This window comes from Cyanistes caeruleus, unplaced genomic scaffold (assembly GCF_971803275.1).
Source record: "Cyanistes caeruleus unplaced genomic scaffold, bCyaCae1.hap1.1 HAP1_SCAFFOLD_65, whole genome shotgun sequence".
NCBI classification, from domain to species: Eukaryota; Metazoa; Chordata; class Aves; order Passeriformes; family Paridae; genus Cyanistes; species Cyanistes caeruleus.
This window is the reverse complement of record NW_028255884.1, coordinates 2919958-2933740: the sequence shown is the minus strand read 5'-3', so window position 1 is coordinate 2933740 and position 13783 is coordinate 2919958. Positions and strand designations below refer to the sequence as shown.

Below are 13783 nucleotides of genomic sequence, written 5' to 3'. Positions count from 1 at the left end.
TCCTCTAGTTTTTAACATGGTGATAGAATACATACTTTTGGTTACATCTTGCATTGCAACCCAAGACATGGGGTACATAAAAATTGTACACCACCAAAATTTGGCCCTGAAAATGCTTTCCAGAAGTTTTCCATTTCTGTTCTCTCCCTTTTGGTGTTCAGGGTTTCACCCCTGTCCCAGCTGCTGGGGGTAACGCTTGTACTGTGGGTCCCCTGTCTACTTGGTCCCTGACCTCTTCTGGATGCTGTGAGTGCCAGGAATTTGAAAAGTTCTTCCCAATTCGCTCTCCCCACTTAGGGATGCAGGAAGTTTTTGGGGTCCCAGGGTCCCTGCTCCCCTTATTCCCTTCTTGGGCGTGCAGGGGGACCAAGGAGTCCCCCCTGCCCCTCTCTATTTAATTGATGGTTCCTCGAATCATGGCACTCCCCCTCTCTGGGCTCCCCACTTTGGGGTCCTGGGGGACACAGGGCTCTGCTCCTCCAGGCTGCCTCTGCCAGCAGCTGCCACTGGGAACCCCAAATGTCCCCCTAAAGGGCATTTTCTTTTCAGCTTTGGTTTTCTTCATTCTCTAATCATCACCCCCAAAAACCCAACCCAGGGACCCCACCAGGATATCTGGGCCGGGCTCCCTCTCCCTCGTCACCTGTGGGACGGGGGGGTGTTGATCCCATGGATGGGGGGGTGTGAATTCAGGGAGTGAATCCCAGTTCGACTGGGATATACTGGGCCTGAGATCATACTGGGATAACAAGCACCTAACTGGGATTACAAGGACTGTCTGGGAATGTCTATGGACATGCTGAGGGCAGCTGGGATATACTGGGAGTTTCTGTGACCATACTGGGGATGACTGAAAACACACTGGGAACAATGGGAACCATGCTGGGGACAACTGGGAGCAACTGGGAGTGACAGGGTCTACACTGGGGGCAACTCCAGCTGGGCATAACTGGGACCATGCAGGGAGCAGCTGGGATCATCTGGGGAGCAACTGGAACTATACTGGGGCCAACTGGGTGCAACTGGAATCACACTGGGAGGAACAGGGAGCAACTGGAACCATCCTGAGGGTAACTGGCATCCTACTGGGATCACAGTGGGAGCAGTTGGGCCATGCTGGGCAAGACTGGGACCATACTGGCAGCAACTGGGACTGCACTCAGCGTGACTGGGAGTGGCTGGGAGCAACTGGGATCAGGCTGGAAACACCTGAGGAGTGATTGAGAGCAACTGGGATATACTGGGAGAGACTGAGAGAGACTGAAACCACAGTGCAGGTAAATGGGAGCAAATGGAAGCACACTGGATAATCCTGGGAGCAGCTGTGCCCATGCTGGGGTCATACTGGGATCCTACTGGAACTAGCTGGGATCATACTGGGAGTGACTGCAAAGGGGCTGGCTGGGACTGGAACCATACTGGAGGTGACTGGGAACAACTGGGCCCATCCTGGGAGTGACAGGGAGTCACTCTGGCCATGACTGGCATCATACTGGGAGGGCCTGGGTGTGACTGGAACCATACTGGGGGTGGCTGGGTGCAACAGCTCATACTGGGGGTGACTGAGATTGTAGTGGGAGTGACTGGGATCATTCTGGAAGTGTTTTTCTGTAGATCTTCTGTCTTTCTGGTCTCTTTTTATTCTCCTTCCTATCCTACGTACCTGGAATATTTTTGGATATCTTAATGTTACCCAAAATCTTAAGGGTTAACACTTTTTAGGTTAAATGAGCTAAGTTTGCAAAGTTAAGGCTATGGTAAGAGTTCTTTGTGCAGATGGATGTTGTATTAAACCCTTTGCCATAGTTCCTTGATTGTCTGTATTTCGTCAGTTAAATTTTGTGTCATTTTGACTTCTTAGCTCAGTTGGTCAGAGCATGGTGCCAGTATCACCGAGGTTGTGGGTTCAATCCTTGTGTGGGCCATTATATTAAGAGTTGGACTTGATGGTCCTTGTGGGTCCCTTCCTACCAAGAATATTCTTTGCATCTGTCCATGCTGAGAAGATCTGGTTGTTGTTTCTCCTGTGCACCAAATTCAAGCACAGGAACCTTTGGTTACCACCAGCATTGAAGTGTTCTGGGGTGTTACAGCCCTGCAGGCTCACAGTGGCCTCTTGTTTCCATAAGGCCCCAGAGTGTCCCACTGGTCCCTTGGTTCCATGGGCCCAAGAGTGCCACAACAATCCCCTTGGTTCCACAACTTCCCATGGTGTCACACTGGCCCCTTGGTTCCATAAGGATCTGGAGTGTCACACAGGTTTATGGCATTTGTCCTTGCTGCCCCTCACATCCCACTGCCCCACAAAGAGCCCCGAGCCACCTGTGAGGGACAGGCCCTGCTGGGCCAGGCCTGGGCTCAGGGCTTGGCCTTTCTGCTTCCTCCAACCCAGCCAGGGCTTGCTCAGCATTGCAGTTCCCTGCTCAGAGCCTTTGGCTCTCGGCAATCCTGGCCTCCAGGATCTGCTCTCACCAGTCCCTGGGGAGCCTTTGGCAGTCCCTGCCCTCAGCTGGGCTGATTGAAGCTCCAAGGGACTTGGAGTTTTGCTTCTGACTCCTTGAGCAGCTTCTTCAGCCTGAAGGAGGGACATAGGAGGATCAGGGAAAAGGAAAAAGAACCACAAGGTCAAGCACTCCCTGAATTCACAGGCCCCCACCTGTGGGATCATCACCCCCCATCCCACAGGTGACCGGGGAGGGGGAGCTCAGCCCAGATATTCTGGGGTGTCCCTGGATTGGGTTTTTTTGGGGGGATGTTTGAAGAATGAAGAACTCCAAAGCTGAGTGAAAATGGGGGAACTTTTTGGATTCCTGGCACTCCCAGGAGCCTGAAGAGGTCAGGGACCGAGTAGACAGGGGATCCCCAGTACAAGCATGAACCCCAGCAGCTGGGACAGGGAGGAACCCCTGAACACCAAAGGAGGGAGACCAGAGATGGGGAAATCCTGGGAGGCATTTTCAGGGCTAAGTCCTGGTGTTTGGGAGGTTTATATGGACCCCATGTCTTGGGTTGCAATGCAAGTTGTAACCAAAAGTATGTATTCTATCACCATCTGTTAAAACCAGGTAGAGCAGTTTTCTTTATCTCTTTCATCACCCATTCCCTCATAACTGGGGGATATCTTCTGTTAATGGGCCAGCTGTTAAAACCAGGTGGGGCAGTGTTCTTTATCTCTTCCACCACCCATCCTTCCTCCAGGGGGATATCTTCTGTTAATGGGCCATTGAGTCTCACTGCAGGACTGATAAAATGACATCATCCCATTGTGAGATGCTCCACCCAGGGGGAGGAGCCAAGCATTCCTGACTGGATATAATCATGGAATAAGAACACCAGAGGCAGTCTTTCTCCACTGGATTCCCAGAGGAGAGACCAGACCCATCTACAGCACCAGAACTTCTGAGGTAAGCTACAATCTTCTATGGGATCTTTGCTTCAACAGAACCACATCTGTTTCTCCAGGAGGACTGCAGCCACCATTTAATCAGACTGCTACCAGCACCCTGACCAACGGGGTGTAAGGTCCTGACTCTGATGGTGCGTTGCTTTTTGCTTTGTTGGGGTTTTTTTGTACTGCTGCATTTTCATTTTCCTTTCTTTAGTAAAGAATTTATATTCCTTTTCCCATATTGTTACCTGAGAGCACTTTGGTTTCAAGATTATAATAATTCGGAGGGGATGGGATGCTTACATTTTTTATCAATTTCAGTGGTGATTTCTGCCTTCCTTAGCAAACTCCTTTCAAACTAAGTCACGTCAGAGGCCCAGGTGACTTCTAGAGATGGGCTTGGTAAGAGGGACCATCGAACTCAATGTGCTCATTCCTTGTTTTCTCTCAAACCAGGAGTTTCCAATCCCAAACCTTGGCTGGATGGAGAAGCAGGCTGTGAGGAAGAGGAAGATCTCCCAGGACACCCAGGCAGGTGAGGAGGAAGTCAGTGCCCCTTTCCCCCTCTCTCCTGCTCAATCTCCCAGCCCAGCCTGGCCCCCGGCTGCAGAACAACCGCGCTGCCGACGCCGTCCTGCCGGGGACGCACTGGGGGGATCTCCTTCCCCTTCCCTCTGGCACGGAGGCAAATCCCATCCTCTCCTTGTCCTTCCTCCCCCAGACAAGGAGCTGAGGATGGGGACCAGGGAGGACAAATCCCCACGGCAGAACCTCGTGAAAGAGGTTGTTCTGAGCGGCTCCACAGTGGCGGAATCCAACAGGGAGGAAAATCCCAGGAGATCCCACAGGAGGAGGGGCTCCAAACCCATCCCAGGGTGCTCTGAGGAGGAAAGACCCACCCTGTGCCGGGAAGGCGGCCGGAGATCCAGCCAGGGCTCTGAGCTGGTGGTCCATGAGCAGCTTCAGGATGGGGAGAAGCCCTACAAGTGCTTGGAGTGTGGGAAGAGCTTCAGACAGAGCAACAGCCTGATCTGCCACCAGATGATCCACACTGGGGAATGGCCCTCCAAGTGTGGGGAATGTGGGAAGGGCTTCAGCTGCAGCTCCCAACTCATCATTCACCAGCGCATCCACACTGGGGAGAGGCCCTACGAGTGTCCCGAGTGTGGGAAGAGGTTTCAGACCAGCTCCAATCTCCTCCAGCACCAGCGGATTCACACGGATGAGAGGCCCTTCCGCTGCCCTGACTGTGGGGAGGGCTTCAAGCGAAACTGCGACCTCATCACCCACCGGCGCATCCACACTGGGGAGAGGCCCTACGAGTGTCCCCAGTGTGGGAAGAGCTTCTCAGTCAGCTCTAACTTGACCAGACACCAACGGCAGCACCAGTAAGGGAAGCCCTGCCAGTGCCCCAAGTGCAGGAAGAGCTTTTTCCACAGCTCCAGCTTCATCCCCCCTTGGAGAATCCACACTGGGAAGAGACCTGGTGATCCATGTTCCCTGTGATCCATGCTGGGAAGACACCTGTACCTTTTCCTGCCCATGGCAATGACATGATGTGGGATCAAAGAACAGGAGGGTCTGGCCATGGACCTTTCGTTATATTCAATCCCATCTCAGGTTGTTGCCAGGGGAAGGTAAAGGACTCCCTCTCTCTCACCAGAGGAGAAGAGTGTCCTTTCCAGACAGGACGAAATACGTGGGCAGGAAGAGCTAGTCTGTGGTTGTTTATTTTTCCCCGTAATAGTTTTTCTTACCTATTCTGTTACCAAAATTATTTCTGTGTCTGTTTGTTCCTTATCCCATTGCTGTTCTCAATAAATTGTTCTTATCCCAGCCTGGGATCTTTGCCTTTTGTGCTTTCCATGGGAGTTGGGAGGGAAGCGAGTGGCAGCGCGGTTTTAACAGGAGCAGGAAATTGGGGAATGCCATTCCTGAAGCCCAGCCCGTGGAAACCGAGCATCCCAGCTGGTGCCAGGCCTGGTTGCCATGGCAGCAGCCTTGGGAGCGGGTCCCTGGCTGGGGGCTGCGGGAACCTCTTCCCTCTGGTGCCCAGGGACAGGAGTGGAGGGAGCGGCTGGAGTTGAGGCGGGCAGGTTTAGGCTGGATGTGAGGAAAAGGTTTTTCCCGCGAGGCTGCTGGGGCACTGAACAGGCTCCCCAGGGAAGGCTCCCAGCTCCAGGGCTGGCTGAGCTCCAGCAGCGTTTGGCCAGCGCTGCCAGGCCCAGGCTGGGATTGTTGGGGTGTCCTGTGCAGGGCCAGCAGTTGGACTGGAGGATCCCCATGGCTCCCTCCCAACTCAGCCAATTCTGTGGCTCTGGGATCCCATGAGCCTGGGGATGGGACTGCAAATGGTTGCCATGGCAATGGGCTCTGGCTCCAGGTCTGAGACAGGCACAGACAGGGGCTCCACAGAGACCTCCCAGGGGTTTCTGGGGATGTTGAAGAGCTGTGTGGTCAGACGCAGTCACAGTAATTCCATGGTGACATCCCAGGGGACCCTGGGCTGCAAAGGCACCGCTCTGTCACAGGCACTCCCGGGGGCTCCACGGTGACATCCCAGGAGTCCCCAGGCTGCCAAAGAGCCGGGATGTCACAGACACTCCCTGGGCTTCCTGTCACGGGCAGAGTGGGAGCTTCAGGCAAAAGCTTTATTTCTTTATTGGAGAAACCCCTGCTGAGTCATGAGGTGGAGAAATGACACCCAACAGCCACCAGGGATCCTCAAACCCCTCCAGGAATGCCTAGGCTTTTAAATTCCTTCTAAGAGAGGAGACTGGGAGTGGCAGGATCCAATCCCAGCCCCCAGACTTTGTCAAAGTGTTATAGGTAAAGATTGGACAGGTGGAATTGAACCATAATGCAACTTGTCCCACAGGATTAACAAGGGAATATCATCCATCTTTTCTGATGTCCATTGCCAAAACTGGTACTCTCCCTAAAACATTTCCTGTATCCGAGGCTATCTCCCAGAAAAAACTGCAAACTCTGGCTGGCCTTGGCCTCTGGTGGTCCCGACACATCTTCCCCTGAAACAGTGGGGCTCTGTTCCTTCCTTCCTGGGGAAAGCACCAGCTTTCTTGTCCAAGGATCATTTTTAATTTGGCCTCCCAAATTTCATATATCCAAGGATTGCTCCCTGAAAGAAGCTGCTGAGGCAGAGAGGTAGGGTTGGCCCTGTCCTCTGGTGATGTTCTTACACTATGAGAAGATGGTTTTAATTCGGAAACACCTTGCAGAAATCTCAGAGATCGGCCAAAGAGCGGACTGGCGGCCTCGGGCACATGACCACTCTATAGGAACAAAGGAGCTCTATGATCCGTGGGGTAGAGACTGAGGAGAGTGGAGGAGAGCCATGAGAGTGTTTAAAGAGTGGTTTCAGAAATGGTGAATCCTTCTGACATACACAGAGTTGTCAGCAAAGGAAAGGGCCAGCGAGGTGGGGCAGCCAGGGGATGACGACAGCCTGCAGGGACAGAGGCGCAGGGCATGGACACCACAGGGCAGCCTGGGCTGGAGAGGGCACAGGGATGGGCAGCAGCTGCAAGGCCCTGCCAGAGGCAACTTGTGCAGCCCTTTGGCCATGGCTGCTGGCCCTGGGCCTGAGGCCAGCAGGGGACAAGTGACCCTGGCAGCCCTGGGGCCTCATTGCCTCCTTGTCCCTGCTCAGCAGCCTGGCAGGGGCCGCCCCATGGTGCTGCCCTTGGCATTGCACATCCCCACATGCCAGTGGCCCGGGAAGAGCCCTGAGCAATGAGGGAGGGACAGCATCTGCCTTGCCAGGGGCTGGGGCTCAGCCCTTGGCCCTTGCCATTCCTGAAACACATCCAGCTTTGCTCAGCACCACAGACACCTTTCCCTTGCTTGTCCCCAGCTGCCATCAGGGCCTCCAGTCTTCTGCTCTGCCTGGAACCTGGGGACGCTTTCTCACTCGTGTCTCTCATTTCAACTACAAGAAACTTCAGTGTTTCCATCTGACTTGGAGCTCTTGAGGAGTTTCTGGAGCACACTGTGAGGGACTGAGTGTGATGCCAAGAGCCCCAAAGGCCCGAGAGGGTGATGAAAGTGCTGGTGCTGTGTCTGTGCTGCTGAGCTGGGCCGGGCTCCTGGCCCAGAGGCAGCTCCTGGCAAGGGCAGTGCTGCAGAGAGACAGCTCTGGCCAGGAGCAGCTCCTGAGCACAGCCCAGCAGGGCTGGGGCCCTGCCAGGGCAGCTCAGGGACACAGAGAGCAGGCCCAGACAGAGCTGCCAGGGGCTCAGCACTGGCAGGGGCTATGGGATGTGCCAGAGGGGGCTATGTCCCAGCAACACCTCTGTGGCTGTGTCCTGGAGCCCCAGAGCAGCTGTGATGTCAGAAAGGGGCTGTGTGACAGCTCCGAGTGGGTTGTGTGAGGTCACAGCTGGGGCTGTGACATCACAGAGTTTGTTGTGTGAGGTCACTGAGCAGCTATGGCATCATAGAGGGGACTGTGTGACATCAGAAAGCAGGGGGTGACACCGCAGTGTAGCTGCATGACATCACAGTGTGGGCTGGGTGATATCACTTAGTGGGTGGTGATATCACAGAGAGGACTATGACACCAGAGGTTAGATAAAGAATATCACAGAGAGGGTTGTGACACCAGAGTTTAGATGTACAACATCACAGAGAGGGTTGTGACATCACTGAGCAGACTGTGACACCACATGGTGGTGATATGAAATCCAGGAGTGGGCAGTGACATCACAGAAGAGCCATGTGACATCTCAGGACAGGTTGTATGACATCACAATGCTGACTGTGACATCAGAGAGTGAGCTATGACATCAAATGTGGCTGTGTGATATCACAGGAGGCTATGTGACATCACAAGGTGGTTTTGTGGCATATAGGAAGAGATGTGACATCACAGAAATGTGGTGTGACATCCCAGAGCAGGTTGTGTGACACCACTGAGTGGGCTGTGGCATCCCAGGTGGCTGTGTGACATCTCGAGGTCACTGGGGAGGTGACTCTGCCCCAACCTCCCTCACAGTTCCCCCCAGAGAAGTCCAACGCTGCCCTTGGAGCAGCCTGTCTGCACAGAAACACTTCCAGGGCTCTCTGCATTTCCCTTCCCTCACTCTTGCCTCACTCACACACCTCCCAACAACCCACTTGGTGCTTTCAGCTGCAAGGAGTTCAAAGCTTGTCTGTCCTTCAGCAGCTGCTCTAATTCTGCCTTCAGCCAACTCTGGGGTTGTGTTTATTGTAGAACTCCCTGTGTGTCTGAAACATTCCTTGTGTGGCTCTGCCTTGGGGAAGGGGAACCTCCTTGGTGGCACCTTGGGCTTGGCACACACTTGAGGAGGGTGTCTGTTTTCCATGGGGAAACTCAGCAGTTTTAGATTGCTAAAATCAAAGAAGGAAAACCCCTCTTTGCCTGAGTGCAGCCAGTTCTGTGAGCAAAGCAGGTCCCAGGAGAGTGAGGAGAGACAGGATGGGGCTGGGGAATGTGGAGCAAGGTTGTCCCCACTGGGTCAGCCCTCAAGGCACAGCTTCTCTGACCTGGCCAGACCTCCTTAGGAGAGACCCTGGATCAATATCCATCACTGAATGCTGCAATCACCTCTGCTCTAAAGAGAACAGGAATAAAAGACCCCCTTTAAAATAGGAACAGATATTTCTTAGAAGCTCTTTGAACTATTTCTTCATAACTACTGTAGGAAACTTTCCTAAGAACTGCACCAGACCAGAGGGAAATCAAGGCACAGCCATGGTTTGTTAGGATTTGCTTGATCCTAATGAGCCCCGTGGTGCATTTGGAGCTGAGCCCTTGAACCTCAGGGCCTGAGAGGAGATTGCACAAACCTTTCCAGGAGCCCAAGTCAGAGGAAAAACCCAAAGTGTCTCCAGGCATTAATGGGTGCCACTGAGGTCCATCCCCAACACAGGCTCCTCATGGACTCCTTGGAGGAGAGAACTGGAGGCCAGGATTGCACAAAAACCTCGCAGAGACTCAGTGTGGGAAGGAAAATCCAAAGTAGCTGAAAAAGCCCTGAGTATCTCAAAGTATTGATGAGCCCCACTGAGTGTCAATGCAAAGCTCCCAAGGGACTCGTTAAAGCAGATAATTGGGGCCATGATTGCACAAACTTCTCTTAGAGTCTGTATCAAAAGGAGATAGCAAGTATCTAAAAATAATTGAAGTACCTTGAAGAACTAATGAGCCCCACTGAGTGTTGTTACTGACAAAGCCTCTCAGGGGACTAATTACAGCAGATAATTGGAGGCCAGGATTGCACAAAGATCTCAGAGACTCCAAAGCAAAAGCCAAAGTCCTTTGAAAAAGCTGCAGTCCCTGGGAGCATGAAGGAGCCCCCAGGGCCATTCCTGAGCAAGGCTCCCCAGGGACTCCTTCCAGCAGATCCCTGAGGCCACTGGCATGTGGGCTAGGGGGGATGCTGAGGGCAGGCCAAGGGGGTGACAGTGGCCAGCCTTGCTGGGGCTGTGCCAGGAGGCCCCAGGGCCTCAGGACAAGGTGTCTCCTCACAGCCCTTGCTGGCACAGCATTGGCTGCTGTGGCCCAGGGCACCAAGCCTTGGCTTCTCTTTGTCCCCAGCTGTCATCAGTGCCTCCAGTTCTCTGCTCTGCCTGGGGCCTGGGGACACTTTCTCAGTCACGTCCCTCAGTGGGACCCATTAAAAGTGAAAGAAACTTTGGAGTTGGATTCTGACTTGGAGTTCTTGAGAGCTTTCTTCCCCTCCCTGTCAGGGACTGATGTTCAGGGCCTCAGCACAAAGCCCCAAGAGGCTCATTAAAGTCCTGCTGCTGTGTCTGTGCTGCTGAGCTGGGCCGGGCTCCTGGCACAGAGGCAGCTGCTGGAAACCAAGAAGAGCTTCAAAAGCACATTTCTCTTGCTGAGCAGCTCTTCTGCCAGCCCAGCAGGGCTGGGGCACTGCCTGCAGCCACCCTGGGCACAGCCCAGAGGCACAGAGAGCTTCAATCAGTCAGGGCTGGGAAGGTGCTGAGAAGTGCCTGGGGCAGAATCCCTGCCAGCCCTTGGCACAGGAAGCCTCTGGCTGCAGGACAATGCAGCTGCAGCTCCTGGAGGCATCTCCTAAAGCTGGAACACCCCAATGCCTACAGACTCTGTGAGTACAGCTCTGAGTATTTCTGGTGGAGGGGAGGTGAATGATCATGAAGGTCTGATATGCTGAGGGTTCCTGATCAGTCATGGAATATTTGAAAGATAAGGATTTTGATAAAAATGAGGACATTTTCTAAGACTTTGTATTCAGTTTCCTACTATTGCAGAATGGCAGGGAGGGGGGATTAAGATTAAAGGTATTATGAATTTTGTCAATGCCTGAGATAGCTGAACTGTTACTTTTAGTGATCAGTAGGTTTACAGGGGATTCCTAATGTGCTTTCAGCCACTCTGCCCATGGACTGCACCATGTAAATTATACAAGGAGCACAGCAAGTCAGGGGCTGCATAAAAGGGAAGTTTGTGCTTTTTTAATCTAGTTCTTTGGGTTGCCTGGATGGGAAATTGCACATTGATATTCAGCTCTCATTTAATTTCTCTATTCAACCTCTGATGACAGGTTGCAATAAATTAAAAAAAGTAAATTCTCAGATCTTAACCAGGCACTGACAGAAATCAGCACAGGGCCCCTTCCAGGCAGCATCAGTGTCCTTTTTCCAGCCTCCTCAGGGTTGCTCTGCCATTGCCATCAGAGCCTGCAGAGCCAGAGCTTCCCCTGGGCAGTGCCCTGAGCTGGGAGGGCTCTGCAGGGCAGAGCTGAGCCCCCAGGCCTGGGCTGGGCTGGGGCAGTGCTGGCAGGGCCCAGCCCTGGGCACAGGGCAGCAGCTGCTGGCAGGGACAGCTCCAGGCAGCAGAGCCCTGGGCAGGCAGTGGGGGGAAAGTGCCACCAAGCTGTGCTGGGATTTTAGTTTAAAGTTTAAAGTCTTTTCCCAAATTAACTATTCCATGATTACTTTTATACAGATCCCCATGCCAAGACACAGCAAATGTCTCAATGCAAATGCCTGAGGGTGATTGTCCTGCACTGGTGCTGCCTGGCAGGGGCTGGGCAGGGCTGGGCAAGGAAAGGCTTTTCCTCAGGGCCTGGCTCTCTCTCCTTGCATTGCCCAGGTGCTCCTGGCATTGCTGACAGCTCTCTGGGAATGGCAGCTCCAGCTGCAGGGCAGGCCCAGCCCTTGGGCTCCTCCTGTGCAGGCTGGACACAGCAATGGGATGTCCCAGCTCCCTCTGCCCCAGGAGCTCTGGGCAGGGCAGGCTGGGAGGCTGGGAATGACCCGACTCTCCTCCAGCAGTGCCATGGACAGGACCCTTGGTGTGTCCTTGGGATGCCACCCAAGCTGTCAGCTGTCTCCAGGGGACACTGAGGACAGGAGTGTCCTTGGCCAGGAGTGGGGCTGAGACTCTGAGAAAGGCTGAACCAGTTTGCTTTGCTGTGGGTCCCTCTGCTCTCAGCTGTGTCAGGCTGATTTCCAGGGAAACACAGTGCCTGCCCTCGATCTTAGAAAGGGCAGCTGGGGACAGATGGAGCAACAGAGCAGCTCCCCTGACCCTTCACTGAGTTACAGCCAATGCTCCTGCATTGCACATTTCTCTCTGATCTCTCTGGGCACACCCAAACCCTCTCAAACTGCCTTTGGCTGTCACCATTCCTGACCCCTGGGACAGGAGATGCTGCCAGGCTCCTCTGCCTCAGGAGCAGTTTGGGATGATGCAGTCCAACCCCAGGACTGGCCCCTGTCCCCGTTCCCATGACCCCACTGCTGCAGAGCAGAGCTGACTCCTCAATGTCCATGGGCAGAGCCCCTGCTCATCACAGCAACAAGGCCAGATCCCAGCAGAGCTCCAGGCACGGGGCTGAAGGAAGGGCTCTGAGAAAAGGAAAATTGGGTGGCACAGAGCAGCAGGAGCCGGGCTGGGAGAAGGGACTTGGACATTGCTCAGCAAAGTCTCCCCTGACTTGTCACTGTCTCCTCTTTCAACAGGACTCCATGGCCAGAGTGAAGAAATGTCCAACAGCAGCTCCATCAGCCACTTCCTCCTGCTGGCATTGGCAGACACGCGGCAGCTGCAGCTCCTGCACTTCTGCCTCTTCCTGGGCATCTCCCTGGCTGCCCTCCTGGGCAACGGCCTCATCATCAGCGCCGTAGCCTGCAGCCACCACCTGCACAGCCCCATGTTCTTCTTCCTGCTCAACCTGGCCCTCACTGACCTGGGCTCCATCTGCACCACTGTGCCCAAAGCCATGCACAATTCCCTCTGGGACACCAGGCACATCTCCTACACAGGATGTGTTGCACAAGTATTTTTCTTTCTGTTCTTCATCTCAGCAGAGCTTTCCCTGCTGACCATCATGTGCTACGACCGCTACGTGTCCATCTGCAAACCCCTGCACTACGGGACCCTCCTGGGCAGCAGAGCTTGTGCCCACATGGCAGCAGCTGCCTGGGCCAGTGCCTTTCTCTATTCACTGCTGCACATGGCCAATACATTTTCCCTGCCCCTGTGCCATGGCAATGTCCTGGGCCAGTTCTTCTGTGAAATCCCACAGATCCTCAAACTGTCCTGCTCACATTCAAACCTCAGGGAACTTGGGATTCTTGCTGTTAGTGCCTGTTTAGCACTTGGTTGTTTTGTGTTCATGGTTTTCTCCTATGTGCAGATCTTCAGGGCTGTGCTGAGGATCCCCTCTGAGCAGGGACAGCACAAAGCCTTTTCCACCTGCCTCCCTCACCTGGCTGTAGTCTTCCTGTTCTTCATCACTATCATATTTGCTCACCTGAAGCCTCCCTCCATCTCTTCCCCATCTCTGGATCTGGCAGTGTCAGTTCTGTACTCAGTGGTGCCTCCAGTCCTGAACCCCCTCATCTACAGCCTGAGGAACCAGGAGCTCAAGGCTGCAGTGTGGAGAATGATCACTGGATGGTTTCAGAAACATTTAACTGCTGGCCAATTCCTGCAAATGACTTGTAATAAAAGTCATCTTTGATACTTCTTGGTGGTTTCATTTTCTTTGTTTTACTATTTTAAATTGTCCACAAATAAAATGTAATTTTTTGTGCCATTTCTCATATGGATTCTCCCCACTTTCCCTGTGGTCACACACTGTGTCAATGAGGGGCTGTGCTCTTGGTGGCTTTAAAGGAACTAAAGGATCTCCCAGCAAAGTTTTCTCCAGAGATGCCCCTTTTGTTCCCTTCTCTGGAGCTGCAGCAGCAGTGTCTGTGTGCAGAGCTGGGGGCAGATCAGTGCTGGCACAGCAGCTGTGCCCAGGAGCAGCAGCACTTGGTGTTGCCAGTGCTGCTCCCGTGCCACTGCCCCGCTGCCCTCCTGGCCCTGGTGTTGCTGCAGGGCCTGAGTGCTCTCGGGGCCGGGCACAGCCCTGGGGG

At 53.8% G+C, this 13783-nt stretch overlaps 1 protein-coding gene across 1 annotated transcript; it reads left to right on the top strand.

The window, feature by feature from the left end:
* The first annotated feature begins 12402 nt into the window (after window positions 1-12402).
* LOC147647184 (olfactory receptor 14I1-like) lies at window positions 12403-13383 on the top strand. The gene has a single exon (XM_086872427.1). It carries the CDS (start codon window positions 12403-12405, stop codon window positions 13381-13383), a length of 981 nt encoding a protein of 326 aa, XP_086728553.1.
* The last annotated feature ends 400 nt before the right edge of the window (window positions 13384-13783 follow it).